At 39.4% G+C, this 19,029-nt stretch overlaps 1 protein-coding gene across 1 annotated transcript; it reads left to right on the top strand.

Moving 5' to 3' along the window:
- Positions 1–163: 163 nt before the first annotated feature.
- On the top strand, positions 164–17,125 carry bnip3la (BCL2 interacting protein 3 like a). Its single transcript, XM_036578808.1, has 6 exons — positions 164–271; positions 5,698–5,959; positions 8,056–8,137; positions 10,634–10,740; positions 11,930–12,085; positions 12,482–17,125. The coding sequence occupies exons 1-6, from the start codon at positions 217–219 to the stop codon at positions 12,528–12,530; spliced, it is 711 nt and encodes a 236-aa protein (XP_036434701.1). The 5' UTR covers positions 164–216; the 3' UTR covers positions 12,531–17,125.
- Positions 17,126–19,029: the final 1,904 nt, after the last annotated feature.

The following is a 19,029-nucleotide window of genomic DNA, read 5'->3' on the forward strand; positions in this document are numbered from 1 at the left end:
ATTATGCTGAATAAAAACCCTTTAATCGTTGTTAACCGAGTAGATGAGATTATGTGAATCAATGAATCATTGAGTCGGACATTTCGAAGGAGTCGGCTCGATAAACTGAACCGAATATCCCATCAACATCGATGACGTCACAGTTCAGGTGGGGCCGCGAAGGCTCGCGACGCGGCAGCGCGTGCAGGAGGGCGCGCGAGTGACTGGAGAGGCAACATGTCCGCCACAGCCGCCGCGCAGCAGAACAACAACGAGGAGCCCGGGCTGAACGGTAGGACTGTTTATCATGTACCGCTACTGCGGGATTCACACAGATTTAGTGCAGATGTGGACGCAGTGGGTTGGTTTTCCTTGTCTACCGCTGCGTTTCTCTATCTCGAGGTTTTAAACAGGATTATGCAACGCCTTTTGTTTCCCTTCGGCAGTAGTTGGAATTTCCTCCTCGCGCAGGCAGGGCGGGGTCGAGGCGGGAAAGTGCAGTCGCGTCATTCAAGGGCACCAATAGAAATATATAGAGCGAAGCCTGGGGCAGGAACGCGGAGTGATTGACAGTCCGTAGACCGATCGTGGTTCAGATAGTGTATTAGCGGTTTGCGGGAGGCGGAGCTAACATGATACAAAACAAGGCAAAAGAGGGGGTTGAGAAAAATGGAGACGGGGGCGGGGAATTGTAAATAACTAGGCAACTGTTACAATTTTATGGAGAAGATTTAGGGATTGATTGAATATTTGTTTTTTTCCTTGAGTTAAATGTTCTGTACGTTACTAGTCTGACTTCTAACCTACACATTATTTTGATTTTGGTTGCATTTACTGTCTGACAAAGTCTTTTTTCATCCGAGCATGAAGCTTAGCAGCACAGAACAGTGAGATCTAATAGCGTTTCATCTTCATGCAGAATAGCTCTACAATGTCTGGAAAAAGACATGCACATAAGAAACTATTAAAATCCACGTTGACTTGCTGTGGTTTGGTGCGATCTGGCATTGTCCTGCAATAGAAACAACTGGTTTTATGATGTAACAGCGAGTTGTGTAGTCTCTGTAAACTTCAGAGTCCCGACGTGGCCTTTTAATAAGCAGATTCTCACTGTTGCCCTCCACTCAGACAGTTTCACTCAGTTCTGTGCATTTTGTTCCTCCTCATATAAGCCTACCTTGTTTCCCCAGACATGTAATTGGTTAAACCTGTGAGAAACGTTTTATTTTCCTAAATAATTTGGCTCATTTGAGATACTTAGTTCAACACATCTGTGTGGACATGAGTAGACATTTTGTGAGGGGAAATTTGAAGCTGCTAAAAGGCTGAAATATGCCCATCAATAGTAGACCTCATCATATGAATTAATATGAGTTAAGTCTAGTCCAATCTCCTGCCAGTACAGTTTTTATGCTGCATCACAGGAGCCTTTGAATGACGCCACACAGGCAGACACGTACAACATGGACATTTATTGTCCACTGTAAGCCAGCGCTAATCCTGAGGTTACTCTGCTACACTTCATTTGAAGCTATCAAGTCTAAATTTAGAAAAGATGACTCCAGTGTTCTGTTTCTCTGCAGTGGCAGATTACATAAACCAAACATGAATACTTCATGAAAAATGGACCTGAAAAATAAATTGTTGTATCTGTCCATGTCTGTCTTTAGTAGAAAGAGGTCTTTGTCTCAAATTGGATTACACAGCATAGCTTCCCATCTTGTTACAGATCCTTGTACTGTAACAGTACATGCAAATAGTAATGAAGAAGGCTTAGATGTCCTGATGTTTATGAGCGACTCATTTTTGTCTTTGTCCACTCTAATGCAGCCAGAGAGGAACATGTCTACACATGTTTCTGGCTAGAGCTTAAAGTCTTTAGCTCTGCCTTTTGTTTGCTCAGCTTGCATACGGTTTACAAAGTAATCTCTTGTTTTGAGATTGGAGAACCTTTGATGACCGTTACTGAGTCATTCTATCAAAACAGGACAATTTGCGTCCTGTGAGTTCTCAGAAAAAAATCCTATTTTTTTTTCCTCACCGTAACTGATTAAATACCCACTGACCCTCCAGAAGCAAATGTGTACTCACCTCAAGCATATATATTCTTAAAGTAGTATACATTTTTAATGCAAATACATAGTATAATGCATCAACCCTGTTACAGTAGTTGCTGTAAAGACCAAATCTAGATTTTCTTAAATATCATATATCCCTAAGGCAGATTTAAAAGCAAATCATTCGTTTTAGATAACAAGAACCTATTTAATGCAAAACTTAAGTAGGATGATGGTAACAGGGTTTAGGTTCAGTCTAAGTCAGCTATTATTCTACTTGTGATGAAAGCTTTTAAACCATATGATGCCCGCGTGGTAATGAACATAATATATTTTATTATTATGTTTGGAAATGTAATAAAATAATGGGTTGGCATGGATAGATTGACAACCCTGTCCAAAGTAAAAAAAATTAAAAATAGACAAAATAATGCAAAACATAAGGCTCTACATTCCTCCATGTTTTTCATCAGATTCAAATGATGTCATTTCCTGTGAGTCATCCTAAATTTATGAGTATTATATTTGAAAGGGACAAAGACAGTAACAAGGCTGATTTAGGGTGTGTGGATGCAAATAAATTATCATTTTAATAAATCAATATTTAATTTATTTTCCTAGCAAAAGAGGACAATTTGTTGCATTTAAAAGCAGGAAAAAATGATTAAACCTAAAAATTTTCTGTACATTTTTCATCAGAAAGCTGCAAAATTAAATGTGGTGACATATTAAAATCAGTGGTCATGAATGTAAATGATATGTAAATCCAAAAAAAAAAAATAAAGATAATATTTTTGTTACTTTTCAAAAAACTGCACAAAATTAACTGTCAAACAGTTGTCTTTATGTAACGGATGCAAATTGTCTTGTTTTGGTGGAAGAACCCTACCCATGTCATTCTCCTGATCTTTCCATCTAACATCGGAGAGCTTTCCATAAGGGCAGATCTGTAAACATGACATGTCACCATGCTTCCCAGCCCGAACTGGGTGTCCAGACACACTGTAGGAGGCTTAGCGACCTTCGTGGCACACACAGACAGAACTGGGTTACAGAGACAGTGGGGGTTGGAATGAGAGAGAGAGAGAGAGAGTGAGAGCGAGCGAGCGAGCGAGCGAGCGCAGTTTGGAAAAGAGAGCAGTTTGATTTACCTCAGCACAGCACGCCAGAGATTACATAATCCTCCCCTCCCCTTGCTGATCCTGCGGCGGATTCCATTAAAGCTGGTCTGGAAGCTAGGCAGTAGGGCCGTCGCAACCGGCAGCGACAGAAGCCACCAAACAGGCTGTTGTGTAACTTGACCCACATGGCTTGAATTGCGTTGGAGTAATATATATTATGTATTGAACTGAATCTGTTTGCAAACATGGAGTTAATGTTTCTCTGTAGTCATTTTATTTATATTGTTCAGGAACTTGGCATTTAACCCTTTCTCCTGAAGCTCCTCAAGCCTCCTTTTGAGCAAATCAGTTTTACCAGTTTTCACTCAGTGGACTGTCATCACTGGCAAAATCAAATGCAAGAAAATGCTAAATAACTTCAAATGTGCCTGATGTTTGTAGGTAATATGGTAATATGCCCATTGTGCAGCTTTACTATAATTATCTCAGTCAGAATCAAGAGGGCTGTGGGACAGCTAGGTCAGTAAATGAGCCGGACAGCACAGCAAGGCTCGGCTCCATGGTCTTTTGTGCAAATGGGCGGAGTGTATCCCTGAGGTTTTTATTGTTTTAATGCAGGGTGACAAATGATGCCTCTCTGATGAAAAGCCAGAGGAATGTTGGACTCATGCACTGCCATGGCAACTGGTCTGGCTGTGGGCAAAAACAAAAAGGCCCTATGGTGTTGTTGATTGAAAAAGAGAAAAAAAAACGGGATGAAATGAAGGATACTGTCTTATCTACAGGATCAGATCCGGATGTTGAAGTGGAGATGTCGGCCCAATGCTTAGTCAGTGGAAGCTCGCCAATGCTTCATTACTGTAGCATTGTTTGTTCCAAACTTGCACCAAGACCTTGAGAGTGCCTCTTTCTTGTTGTTTAACTAGCATTGGCCTTTCATGCAAATGTCAGGTCCTCTTAGTTTCTAGTCCAGTCCGATTCGTGTTCTTTATAGTTGATGGAAAATCCATCTTGTGCCCATACTGAAGTATTGCTTTTGATGCAGTTATTTTAAGTGTTCGATTTCAGTATGTCTTATGTATATAGTGATGTTGTATTTGTTGACTGACCAGTGGAGTCATTCTAAAAGGGTAAAGTTCCAAGCAACTCTGTCTGCATATGAATGACATTTATAAAACATCTCTAAAGCATAGCTTTGCCGGTGACTGTTATGCATGAGGTGCTTCTGCCCAAAGACAGTGTTGCTTAGCAACAGCAAGGGTCAGACGGTACCCAGACATGTCTCATGTATATGCTAAAGCCAACAGCACCGCGTAATCTGTTGTTAATTGACTTCACATATGAACAATGTCTCATGTATACTAGCCTCCTTTTAAGGGCTGTTTCTCTGGAGCCCCCTTTTGAGCAAGTATGCCTTTAAAGTGTCTTTGTATATATAACATCCCGATACTGAGACATTTTCAAGATACACAATGCACAGATAGCAAACAGGTTGTAACTAGTAAAAGAAGCACCACATTTAAGAAAATAACTTTGAAGAACTATGAATGTAGTAATTGATAAATAAATAAACTAATATATATATATATATATATATATATATATATATAATATATGTATGTATGTGTGTGTGTGTGTGTGTGTGTGTGTATAATTTATAAATAAGTATAAATACTTCATTTATTATTATAGGAAATGGCACTGACATGAGCTGATCTCCAATCAGTAACTTGTTACTATGCAGTTTATCCACGTTGTTAACAGGCTCTCTATTTTTGGTCTAAACCAGGGTGTCAAACTCAACCGCTAAAAGGGCTGTATTAAAAAATCTTAACAAATATGTGGACCGGAGAACGCCCTTCTTCACTGCCACTTTCTGTTGCCTCTGCTTAGCACTTAGTGTGGTATTCTTTCATTACATCCACACCATCTCCGCAAATAAGACAGATCCTTATTGAAAGTAAAAAGGTATTTGAGCTCCCACCTGTCTTTAAATCCCCAGCGTTCTCTGTCCTCTTTTAGTGAAATAGGTGTTTTTTTAAAGCTAGTTGTGTGCTTATATTGGTTGGGCTGCCGCTGAAATACACCTAGTGTGTTTGGTGATATAACTGGTGTGGTGAAATTGTGGTGTGACCGCTGTCCCATAGATTGTTGTTGGGGGAACGGGGTTGGAGCGCACATCATGGTGCAGTGCATGCCGGATTGTTGTGCAGCATATCGTGAAATGGTCTAATATAATAAAAAACAAAAATAAGAAATATTTTTAAATTATTTAATGGATAGGATTGTGCTATGGGCCTGACCTGGCATGTGGGCCTTCTGTTTGACACATGGGTTCTAAACTGTCATTTTCTAATATATGGAGTTGTTCCGTGTTTTAGATTTACTGACAATACACATGATATACTCAGAAAAGATTATTGCCTGGTAATTTATCATTGATAACATTGTTATATTGCCTGCTCCTACCTTCACATGACTCATGTTGCTTGTTACATAGAGGCATGTAAAATTTAGCCTTTCCTTGGTTGGTTTCTCAGGCTCCTGGGTGGAGTTGGAGTTGAATGGGAACACAGGGCCTGTGTCCCAGCAGCTGACCCCCAGCCTGGCCTCCTCTGCAAGCAATGGAAATGAAGGCGAGTCTTCAGCTCCCCTGCAGGCTGTGCAGGAAGTGGAGGAGGAGAGCCTGGCTGGAGGCCTTGAGCATGTCCCTTCATCCTCTTCCATCCATAATGGAGACATGGAGAAGATCCTGCTGGATGCACAGCATGAGTCCAGCCCCAGCAGCTCCTCTTGTAACAGGTAAGAGAACTGAGAGAAAAGTAGGTGTGTAAGCAGGCTAGTTTTATCAAGAAACACAAGGGCAACAACAGTACTAGTGACCTACAATGTAGATAAAGAAATTCATGCCTAAAGTTTAGAATCAACACCACCCTTTCTGGATCTTTTTTAACAGAGAGGTGGTCAGAAGACCACTACATCAGTCATAAAGTAGCTCATTTGAAAAAGAAGAGAGCAGTGAGAGGGGGAGGCAGATAGATCGCCCATGGTGCTTCTATGGCAAACTTGTTTTTGCCAATGAAGCCACAGGCAAGACCAAAAGAAAGTACATTCATTTAGAGTTTGAGGTTAAACCCTGCCAGTGGACGCATTAAACTCACTGTCAGTACCCCAGATAGCCCTGTCACTGCCACTGAGGATTTGAAGGATTTCAAGGGGCCATAAGAGCTTTTAGGAAATCCTTGTTTTTTGTGTGTTTCTTAAGATTAAATGAAGTAGCACTAACCAAGAATCACTCCATATTTCTTTGCTGTAAATGTGCTAAGGGTAGGATTTTATTGTTTAGTATGTATTTTAACGGTTATTTCGTTGAATTTAAAAAGAATAAACATTAAATTAGTCCTGTACTAGTATTTGTCTCTGTAACTAACGTAGTTTCTAAACACCCTTATGCCCAGCTCTTGTCTGGATTTAACATCCTGTCAAATTTGTGAGAAATATTACAAGCATGTTAAAATGTACTCTTATGTATGCTATAACATGACCAAATGGGACTTGTATAAAAAGCGGGGGAGGAATTTTAGGTTTTCAGCAGTTAGTCTTGGAAAACTGGATGAGAGTAGGAAGAGAGTTTTTAAAGCATCTTCTTTGTGTCACTGTACATATGCATAAATGTTCAGTATAACAAAATCTGTACTGACTTTTAATGATATGGCATTTGCTTTCCCAACACCTGGCCCTGCTTGATAGTGACTGTAAATATTCAGAAAGAAACACTCCATGTGATGAAGGCAGACCTTGCTGGAAAAATGTAAATAGTATGCTCACCTTGGTTTTCAATCGGAATAGGGGGCGCAAATGTGTGCATCTTCTTCAATCCACGATAATCTTGGGAGGGGAAAATCTGTAGAAACATTGTTAAATACCATTTTATGAATATATGAATATACTTACTTGTAATTGTAGCTAAATGACAACCAGACCCTCAATCATGCCTAATTGAGGGGTTTCTGGTATATAAACACTGGGAACGAGTGTGTTGGGAATTTCATTTAGTTTGGTCTGAATGCTGATGTGTGTGGTCTGTTTGACTTGGCTGCCCACAGGCAAATGCACCAAAGCTTTTTTGAAGCTTCTATCAATCAGTGAATCCTGGAGATTAGTCCAGGAACTAATGGAGTAACTTTAAATACAGTTATTTTGTTCATTTTCCTAGGACTGTAAATAATGATTGTTTGTTTATATATATTTACATTAATAAAGAGAGCACTGGAGCTTACCTAGAGAAACTTGTGTGGTCCATCTGTAATGAACCCACTGTCTGAGCCTGCTCAAGCATCACACAACATCATAGTCCAGCTTTGTTCGACTTTGAAATCTCTGTTGATCAGAATAACTTAATTTCAGTGATTCTCTATGCTGAAGCACCTGCCCATTGACTTATATTTTAAGTGTGTTGTGAGTCAGTGGGTTTTCTAAGTTCTAAATACAGGGACAGTATTTTCCATGGCAGAAGTTTTCAAACTGGTTCTTAAAGATCCTAGAAGTTCCACATTTTTACTTTATCCTTATGTTTATTGAAATGCGAACAAAGTAAAAATGAACCACTGGTCTATGGTAATAAACCTTAGTGTACACACGCAGCAGACAGAGGTTAGTTTGACGACCTAAACGCCTGGATATTCCTTTATGAAAATGTATAGAAAATAAGAGGCAGGGCCAGGTGTTAGGAAAGCACATACAAGTTTTCCCATCACTGTCCACCTCTGTTTGAATTTCTGCGCTACATATATTACACTTTCTAGTAAGTACAGATTTGCTTGTTGTGTCTGATCACCTTTGTTAGAATATCTGTGGTTCATGTATCACACTCTTTGTGTGTTTTGTGCACTTTACAGTCCTCCCCGACCCCACAGTCCTGAACATGATGAGGGTCTGATCACATTTGATGTGGAGATGCCCAGTGAGAGAGATTGTCAGGTAAGAGTAATAAGCCTGAAATTTTAGCTGATGATTGCCAGATAAGCAATTGTAATTAACACTTGAATTGTCTTTTATAGACTTAAGAACTAAAATAAAATCCTAAATTGGCTGATTAGCTATCTTGCTTTCTATATGTTGATAATTAGTTACACTCACCTGAAGAAAGATACAGCCTGAGCTCAAATAAACAAACATTGTTCACATCCGCCCTCTAAAGGTGTTACAGTACCCTCCGCAAATATTGGCACCCACTCCTCATAAACATGACCAAAACAGGCAGTAAAAAAAACATTCTTTATTGCTTATCTACAGTCATGTGAAGAAGTACACTAAACAGTACAATAAACACTATGTACACTAAACAGTATGTGTAGGTAAATGTACATAACAGAATAATTTCTGGCATCTACTGGGAGACATTTTTGCCCACTCCTTCATGCGGAATTATTTCAACTGTGCAATATTTGAGGGACGTCTTGCATGAACAGCCTGTTTCAAATCCCCCCACTGCATTTCAATGGGATTCAGACCTGGGCTTTGACTAGGCCATTCCACAACCCTCCAGTTCTTACTTTTGAGCAAGTTCTTGGTGGTTTTACTTGTATGTTTGAGATCTTTATCCTTTTGGAAGGTCCACTTTACACCATCATGCTTTACAGTTGGTATGAGGTAGTTCTGTGTGAATGCAGTTTTCACCAAACATGACTTCTGGTACTGTGGCTGAACAACTCCATTTTTGACTCGCCTGTTCATAGCACATTGTTTCAGACATTCTGGTCCTTCCAGATATTGATTAGCAATTTTTAGTCTTGCCCTGATGTTCTTTTTTTTGGACAGCAAATGCTTCCTCCTGGCGCGCTTCCCATGTAAGCCAAATTTGTGCTGTCTTGTTCTAATGGTAGATGCATACACTTTGACACCCACAGATGCAAGAGCTGTGATGAAATCTGAAATTCTTCATAACCTCTTTTTAGCATTTTATGGTCATCTCTTGGTTTAAATTTGCTGGGGCCTTCTGACCTGGACATGTTGACAGTAGTTTTAAATCTTACATGCTCATAGATGATCTGCCAGACAGTGAAAGGATTGATTTCTGATATTTTGGAAACACTTCTCAAACCCCTTTCCAGTCTTGTCAACATCTACAACCTTCTTTCCTTAAACTATTTGCACCCCTCCGTTTAATACTTTGTGCAGCCTATCTTTGCAAAGATAACAGCTCTGAGTCTTCTCTTACAGTGCTTAATGAGACCAAAAAACACATGGCAAATCTGAAACCATTCCTCCTTACAGAATCTCTCCAGATCTTTGAGATTCTGAGGTTCATGCTTGTGGATTCTCCTTTTTTTTAGCTCATCCTACTGTTTTTCTGAGTGGACTGGGACAGCCAAGGCAAAATTTTGATTCTGTGGTCAGTGAACCATTTTTTGTGTTGATTTTGAGGTTGGCTCAGTTTAAGCTTTCTGACTGTGGCTGTCAGGTTTTGATTTTTTTTTTTATCTGCTGGTAGTCCATGATACCATGCATCTGAACAAGTTGTAAAGGGCCTTTGGAAGAAGAACATCCCTACAACATCACAGATCCAACACTATACTTAACAGTAAAGATGAGGTACTTTTCTGCATGGCTATCTTTGTGTCTATGCCAAACTTACCTCTATTGTTTTATGCCAAAAAGCTTTATTTTGGTCTCATCTGACCATAGAACATGGTCCCACTGAAAGTTCCAGTAACATCTAACTCTACATGCCTGAGTTTGACTAGGTCCTTGACAGCAGAGGCTTACTGCTGGTGACCCTCCTTAACAACTTTTGGCTATGTACATGGCCTCTGATTGTAGTTTGGGAAACGTTCTGACCCCAAAACCTAACTAACGCCTGCAATTCAGCTGTGAAATGGAGATTCTTTGGCCACTCAAACCATCCTCCTTACTGTGCATCGGGTCAGTATAGACGTACGTCCTCTTCCTGGGCGTTGTTAGTCTTTTAATTAATGCCTACTTACTTTGATTGCTAGTGGAGATGGGCATTTCCAACTGTTTGTCTATTTTCCTGATCTGTGCAGATCAGCAACCTTTTGTCACACATCATTGCTGTATTCTCTAGTCTTTCTCATAGTGATGGATGAGTGATGGAATTTGGCCTTTGTGTCACTTCATATTTGTGCCACAGTGAAACAGTAAGCCATAACTGTCCATTATCATGAACTTTAAAACATAAAATATTGAATGGGAATATACTTGGGAAAGTTAGATTTCACTTATTTAAGAATCTCTAGGTGCTGTTAATTTTAGCACATACAGATTTGCATTTTCTTGCTCAACAAGCGTTCACTTTGTGTTATTAAACAGTAAACTACAAGTGTGGCTTCATTTTGTGTAGGTTGTGATTATTTCCTGACTGCACATAGACACTTTTAATTTGGGTGTGTCTCATCATTGTCAGGAAACGTTGCAGATTGTCCCTTATTTTTCTTTCACTGTTCTTCTATGCAGTCAGAGGACGACAGCCTGGAGAAGGACAGAGAGGACGACATCCTTATGAATAAAGGCGAGAGCTGGGTGGCAGACTGGTCCAGTCGACCTGAAAATATACCTCCCAAGTGAGTGACCATCCCCTGAATGTACAAAAAGTACAAACAGTTGGGACACTGTGCAAAATGTAAATAAAAACAGAATGTAATGATGTGCCAGTCATTTAAACCCTATATTTTTTTGATGCCAACAACACGTTTCAAAAAAGTTGTGACAGGAGAAATCAAAGGCTGGTAATGTTAAAAAAAAATACACATTCTGCACATATTGCAACAGCATGTCACACGCTGAAAACATTTGGCACATTATAAAACGAAAAATAAGACAAGACCCTAAACTGTTGAGAGCTGAAACCCTTATCTAGCAAGAATGGGAAAACTTCATTTTACTTTCAAAACTACAGCAGTTGGTCGTCTCAGTTCCCAAATGTTTACAGAGTGTCATTAAAAGAAGCCACACAGTGGTAAACATGCCCCCGTCCCAACTTTTTTGAAACTTGTTGCTGGCATCAAATTCAAAATGGGCATATATTCTTCAAGAAACAATAGACTTCTCATTTTCAACATTTTGATTTGTTGTCTTTGTACTGTTTTCAGTTAAATATAGATTTTATTTATTTGCACATCATTGCATGTTTTTATTTACATTTTGCAGCATATTCTGGACTTTATTCAAATTCAAATGCAAATTTTAAAATACTTAAAATACTAAATCAATTTTGTATTAATGGTTGCATTTCCAATGTGAGTATGCACTATTTAAGACATAATTGAAAGGCAAAATGTTTATTCGCATTTGCATTTCTGTGTATAATGGCTGTTAAGGTTAATATGGAAAATCAAAGTGCTTTTGCCATTTTCATTGTCTTAATGGTCTGACTCTGACATATTAAAAAAGAAATAACAATCGCCCATTTGCCCATTAAATTTCCTCATCGTAGTCCTACTTGCAATTGCATTTTCATGGCCAACGAGGCACTCCTGTCAATCAAACGCTGTGGGCCGGACGTCTGTTTAAAGTGATTTTTGTGTGGATATGATTCTTGGCCAATTAGGTGAGCTCATGGAGCATTGGAGATTATTCATGATTCTCACAACACACTGGAAACAAATTGGGCTCATTTGACTAATGTAGTTAGCTGCAATTTCAAATATTGCCGAGGCCAATGCTAACAGCAATATATTGTGCAGTCCTAGTCCACTGTAATAAACTGTGAACAACATAAATTGCTTATTCAAAATGGTCTACTTTTCTCAGGGAGTTCCAGTTCCGACACCCAAAGCGTTCTGGTTCAGTCTCTCTGAGTATGAGAAAGACTGGTGCTATGAAGAAAGGAGGGGTCTTCTCAGCTGAGTTCCTCAAAGTGTTCATACCCTCTCTGCTGCTCTCTCACATTCTCGCCCTGGGACTGGGGTGAGTGTCAACACAAGTTAGAAAGCTGCCTTTTTTATGTGACCTCAAATGGGCATAAAATCAGTTTAAGCAAACGTTATAGAGAGCAATGAGAGGTTACTGATAAAGGCAAAGCCTTAACTATTGGAATCTATCTAACAGGGCTTTCAAAAAGAGGTGATGGTTTAGAGGTCTTCAAATCTGGACGTTGTTTCCAGTGCTGTATTTTGTTTTGACTGGTACTTAATTGAACCGTTGATGAAACTGATTGGCCACCTAGTGTCATACCTATCAGTGATGGCAAAACCCAGGAGCGGATACTGGATTCAAGGTCTAGATTTGAAGTCCTCTGGTTTAGATACTCTTCAGTTTATTAATCTAAAATATGTATAAATGTATGTACTTTGTTCTTTCTAGGGTCTACATTGGGAAAAGGCTGACCACACCTTCCACCAGTTCGTTTTAAGTCCAAACTCATACCAGTGCCTGGAAATTCCATCTGATGCAGTGGTGGCAAAGTTGTGTCCAAACACCTCTAACTTGTTTTGTTAGATACTCTCTCTCCTTCTCTGCCTCGTCCACTCCTCCCCATACACTTTCTCTCTCTAAACTTCCCACTCATGTTTCTCGTGTTTATGACCTATCACCAGAAGAAGGTGGGAGAAGATCTATTTGTCAATCTAGTCTTGTGTTGATGTTTTACTTTGCATCTAATGCTGTGGGTAACTTAGTTGTTTTAGGTGTTTCATCTTGCTTTCCTGTTTTAACATGTAATTAGTACTTAGTAACTGACCTTTCTTCCTTTCTTTTACACTGGTATGCAAGGCGGACAGAAGTAACACCTGTGGTTCCCAAAACCTACACAGCTACTACTACAACAACCACCAGCACATTACCTGTCACTTTTTATCTTCACAGTGTGCTTTGTACCTACGAAACAGATGTGGTAGTGTTGTTAGGTTTAGTAGTGCATAAGATTGTGAATGGCTGATCTTGCAGTTGCATTTGGAACCTGCCTAGAATATTCAATATTCAGCTCCCCTTTATTTTCCTTTTAAGCGCCTTTAGACAAAGAGATTGTGTTCTGTAAAGCCAACCAATTAAGATAGCTGTGCCATCTTTGGAGCAAATCCACTCTCAGCATGTAGTTTAATTCTGGTCTTAAAACTGTGGTCTCAAGCCATTTTTAATTTAATCACTCCCAACACAAGTGTGTCCTCCAGGAAAGACAAAAAGGCACGCAAAGATTTTTTAAAATTATTACTTTGGTACACTTTATTAAAAGTAAGCGTACCTTAAAACTGAGAGCTTTATGTAGACTGTTAAAAGCACCCTTACCTGAACATCATGATTCACCAGAATCAAATGCTCTCTACTTTACATAGCATGTTAACTTATATTAGATATGTTCAGAGACAACTTCTTGACCACTCCTTGACTCTGGAGTACAGAGCAGTTTTCTCTGCATTTACTCACACCAGCAGGAAGAAGCTTACAATCCGGAAGTGAGCCTCACTTGGTAGGGAACTGGAGCTCCACTCTCTGATTTTCTTAAATGGAACAACGTTTTGTATTTTTTGGGAAATATGCTTTAGGTATAGATAAGGAAAGGTCGTTTTGTAATAGAGATAAATGAGGAGAGAAACTGAAGACATAGGAGTTATTGGGGAAAATTTTGACATGCATTTCTTCCCCTTGGATACAACCTTGGATAAGTGATATTAATGAAGTTCTACTTCTGGTCATCGCAAAAATAGGCAGCAAATTTGATGAGCCTTATGTTCCACATGCAAATAGAGGACTCGTAACGTTTGATAGGGTAATCATGGTACCACTCAATGGAATGTGTGCACACTTCCTAATTTTAAGATACCTGACTGGTTAAACAGTACTGCAGATGCAACATGCATACTTGCCTTGGATGCATATCATGCTGTCCTGGACCAATCTCACAGAAACAACATACTATGCTTCTTAGTGCCAAAGGGTCTCCACTGTGACGCTTATATCTGTAAGGCCTGACGTCAACACACATTCACATTACATCTTACATACAAGGACCCTTCAGTCTCTCATCAATACTTCTGTTGCTTGCTCCATTTTGACATTATCAAACACCACGTAAGGCTTTTTGGTTTTGTTGTGAAGGCCCATTCAGTCACTTCATTTTGTGTGAAATGTGAAGCACTTCTGTAATCATTTGTCGTATAGCAATGTATGTGAAGTGTGGATACATGTTTTTTTCCTTCCCTTAGAATTCTAATTTTTCGGTCTTCGAAGGTACAGTCAGTGTTTCCTGCTTTTTGTGACTTCATTTAAATACCATGGTTGTCAGGACAAAGTGATCTTTTTATGGTTCCTAGCCAAGGTGTATTGCTAAGATCCTTAAGATCTTATTGACGCTTACATTGATATGTCATTGAATATCATATATTACAGATGACAATATGTAGTTTTTTTATATATTTAAAAAATCACTGATTTGACCCTCTGAGGATTTGGAAGGAGACTGTTCAAAAGATTAAGGCACCTTGACATCACATTGTACCCTCTAATGTATGTGCTGGATCGATCTTGTCAGTTCAAAGCTTTTACCTCAGTCATTTGCCCCCCTCAGCATCAGCCACAACAAATACAACTGTGACAACAACATGGCCCATCATTACTCTGCACTGCCATGATTCCTCGTACATGTTTGTTCTGGTCCTGAGGGGGTGCGGGTGACAAGAGAGGTAGTCGTTACTGATATTTTCATAACGCCTCAAGCTTTTGCACCTATTTTGTCTCCCATTGCATGAATACAATGTCTCAAGCTCTGGATCTGCTTTGGACGATGGAACTGTTCCTTGAAGTGGGACAAAGAACTGTGAATGAAAAAAAGTTGTAGCTTATTACAGTGAGATAAACTAGGACTGCCCTGCCTCAAAAGGGTGGAATTACTATATTGTACAATTTACGCACATTATGTTTTTTTTTTCTTTTTTGTTTTTGCTTTGATCATCAGTAGAGCGACTGAAATATGTTCAGATTGGAGGGCGGGGCCCTCATGGTTGGCATTCCCTGGCTGTGTTTCATTTGAATTTATGGTAGCTATGGAAGTGATGAAGAAAAACTTTTAGTTTCTTTTATTTTTCACATATTGGAGAAAAAAAGACATTAAAATTCCAAATACAACCCAACATTCTCAAGAATACATGTTTTTATTTATTATCATTCCATTCATATGTACTTTGTGTTTCTGTTTGTGGGGTGAATATATAGATTATAACTAATGTTCAGATTGACCAATGAAAGATCAGTGAAACAATTCTACTAAAGCAAGACAAGCAGTTTATAGACTGTATGGCATACACACAAAACCAAACCAGTGATTAGAAAGCAAAGACTGGTAAATTTGGGTTCGACTTTTATTTTCAGCATGTACAACACAAGTGATAAACATGGTTCAAATCTAATTTCAGGACCAGAGTTTAGTTAATCTAATTTGTAATCCCAGAATGCCAATAGCCAAAATTCCATCCCACAGGTAGTATGTTCTTTTATCCTTTGTCACATCTTTCACCCACATTTCATTACATGCTTAATTAATGTGAAGTTAAACCCACACAGATAAGTTTATTAAACTGAATAATGGGAAGCCTGTCTAGTTGGAGTTGGAAATAGGGTCTTATCTGATTAATGCATGCTGGATGTGTGTGGTGTGTGGAATGTGTGAATACTTTCCCCCTACGATACGAGTGTCCTCCCTCGAGCGCTGAGTGTGAATGCATGGCTTTGTTGGTGCACTGTGACATTGAGGTTGTGTTATTTGGTACTCTGTCCCAGCAGACAGGCAAGCATGTGTCCTGAAGTCTGGTGGTGGTCTCTCCTGTCCTGATGCATGGAAAAGGTACGGAGAACACACGGTATGCATGGCACAGGAGGAGCATTCTTTTATGTACAAACTTTCAAACTGAAACTTACCAGTTATCCAGTAGTAATAAAACAAACACTTTTGTAAAATTGGAGGTAAAGTTGACATTACTGTGCTTCAGTGAAATTCTCAGAGTTCAAACATGATCAGTGTTTAAAAAGAATTTATGATGTTATGGGCCCTTTCACATCATTGCAAAATAGACAAGGGCACAAACTGTGACTGGAACTGAGACTTCATCTCTTGTATGGGCTGTATTTCTGTTTCTTTTTGGTCTTCTACCAAGTTCCAGAGGAACTCTGTCTAAGTCCATGGGTTGAGTAATATTTACTCTTTTCAAGTCTAGTTTTCTTTACTGCCAGCACCTCTGCCCCACTTTCCTCAGCTTGCCTTAATTACTACACAGTGCTCCTGTGATTAAAAGACATTTGCACGTGCGGCTGACCGTCACAAACAAATAACCCCAGAAAGATACACTATATGTCCAAACGTTCGGAGGCACCTGCTTATCCGGCGTTTCTTCTGAATTGGCAAGTTAGCTTTGCTGTAACACTCCCTACTTTTCTGGGAAGGCTTACCACTAGATGTTGGAACATTGCTGTGAGAATGTGATTGCATTCAACCACAAGATAATTAGTGAGATCAGGTACTGAAGTTTGATCTTTTAGCTCTTATCACAAACACCACTAACTCATTCCAAAGATATTGGATGGAGCTCCAAACACTCCAGAGAACACAGCTCCACTCCTCCACAGTTCATTGCTGAGGGGCTTTATACCCCTGTAGCCGATGCTTGGCACTGGGTGACCGATTCTATTGCCAATGGTTTTTAAGGAAGCTGTGTGTGCACAATTGAATGTCTTTGTGAGCAACTGGTGCATCTCAAAATAGCTGGACTCACCAGTTAGGAGTGTCTGGATACTTTTGGGCATAAAGTGTATTTGGCAGCATGTAGGAATTGTGATTGTTCAGTTTATCTATGTCTTGAAATCCTGATTAAACATGGACAAAGGCTTCTGAACTTTCTTTAGCCAAAGCATTTTTAAGGCCGTCATTTGTAAGATATGTAACGAATGATTCACTACACTTGTATAAAAACTGTATTTCTTGTTTTGATTGCATTAAAGGTAGTCAATATGGTGATTTTCTACTTGTCTCCGCATGTATGTTGTGGGCAGACAGGCCAGTATACAATTGCAAATTGTTTAGAACCCAGCACAAAACAGCAATGTAAAAACAATGCGCTGTGACTAAAATACACGTCAAATGAAGTGAGATCATACTGAATGAAGCACGATAGTCCTTCAGGAAGGAAGTGTATATCAGCCAATAATAGCTAATAATATAAGTATTACCTTATTCTGATACATGAACTATCATGTGAGGGTTGAATAAGAGTTTTAAGTCTGGTGGTTAGTGTGTTTTGATGCTGTAAACAGTGAAGAACAGTGTATGACCATGGTGGTTTGGGTTTGGGTTTGGGTTTTTGTTATTACCCTGGCTTTCCTGTGACAGTGGTCAGTGGAGTGTTCAAGTGGATTTTTTATTTCATCATCTCAAACATTGCAGGCATGCTTTGGTTCAAGGTCAGCTTCTCAACCCAGAAGCTGGGCAGTTTTGAAGGCAACAAAAAATTTAGACCAGCACATTACTGCCTCCCTATGGTGAGACAGAGAGAAGGAGAGACCCTTTGTCTGTGCAGCTGTATGGAAACTAATTGGTAAATGTACCATAACAGACATGTACGCAAAACCTAATGAAACTGTGTCTGTTTATGCAAATGACTACTCCAGCAGTAAAAATCTCTCAAGCATATATTAAGCCCTGGTCAGGCTAAGGTAACAGGGAACAGTTCAGGGCATGAGCCAAGGTTTAGTACACAATCAATTGCTATTACTTCTCTTTATATTAACTTTGAATACACAATTATTGAAGGCCTCCCTAGGAACGTGCTACCATTTGCTGTGCTGTGGCCAAAATTAGTCTTAAGAACTGGCTGCTCTCAGAGTAGCACTCTGCACTGGCATAGTTATGTTAGCTATTAAGGATGTCACAGTAAATTCACCTCTGGCCTAATTGCATTGTTTTTGAATAGGCCTAACAGAAACCACATATACACCATCTTGAATAGAGATTAAGCCTAGTCCTTGACTACACAGCATTCTTAATGAAGATTCTCCATCAAATGGAAAATATAGTATAGCTTGAGGCTTAATTCCAGAAACCAACACTATATGTTTGTAGACATATGCTTATCTGACATTTCTTCTGAAATTGTGTATTAAAAGGGATTATTTTCCCTCTACTGGCTTCTACTCTTCTGGGAAGGCTCTACCCTATATGTTGAACATTGCTGTGAGGATGTAATTGCATTCAAGAGCAGTAGTGAGATCAGGTACTGATGTTGGATTAGTTCGGGATTACAAATGCCACTCCAACTCATCTCAAAGGTATTGGATGGAGCTCCATCACTCCAGTGAGTGCAGTTCCACTGCTACACAGCCCGATGCCTGAGAGCTTTATACCTCTTTAACCACCATTTGGCATTGAGCGTGTGGATTTTAGGCTCATGTGCATCTGCTCCAGAGTGTCCCATTCTGTTGGCAATGCTTTTCTATCCAGATTTTACAAGCTGTGGGAGTGCAGTGGAACGCCTGTGTCAGTAATGAGTGCACCTTAAAAGACCCATAATCCTACATTTTTCTTGTATTTAACAATTTCCCTGACATCTACTAATGGAATTTTTGTGAGATTATGCACCAAAACAGCTGTAAATGTATTAATATATGACTTTTCATCCCTTAGAATCAAACAGGCTGTTTTTCTTATTTTCCCATAAAAATGAATATATAAATTGATTTCTGTTCATATTGGCTGCTTTGTATTGTGCCTCATTCAAAAAGCAGTCTGAGCTGAAACACTCCTTATAACCTTTGTGTGGATAGGCAGGGCTAAACTACAGTAGGCCGGATAGGCAGATATATGTAAACGCATTCATTTTCATGACATGACAAAAACAGGATGTATTGGCACCTTAGTTTCCAGCTATGGG

This window comes from Colossoma macropomum, unplaced genomic scaffold (genome assembly GCF_904425465.1).
Source record: "Colossoma macropomum unplaced genomic scaffold, Colossoma_macropomum, whole genome shotgun sequence".
Lineage (NCBI taxonomy): Eukaryota > Metazoa > Chordata > Actinopteri > Characiformes > Serrasalmidae > Colossoma > Colossoma macropomum.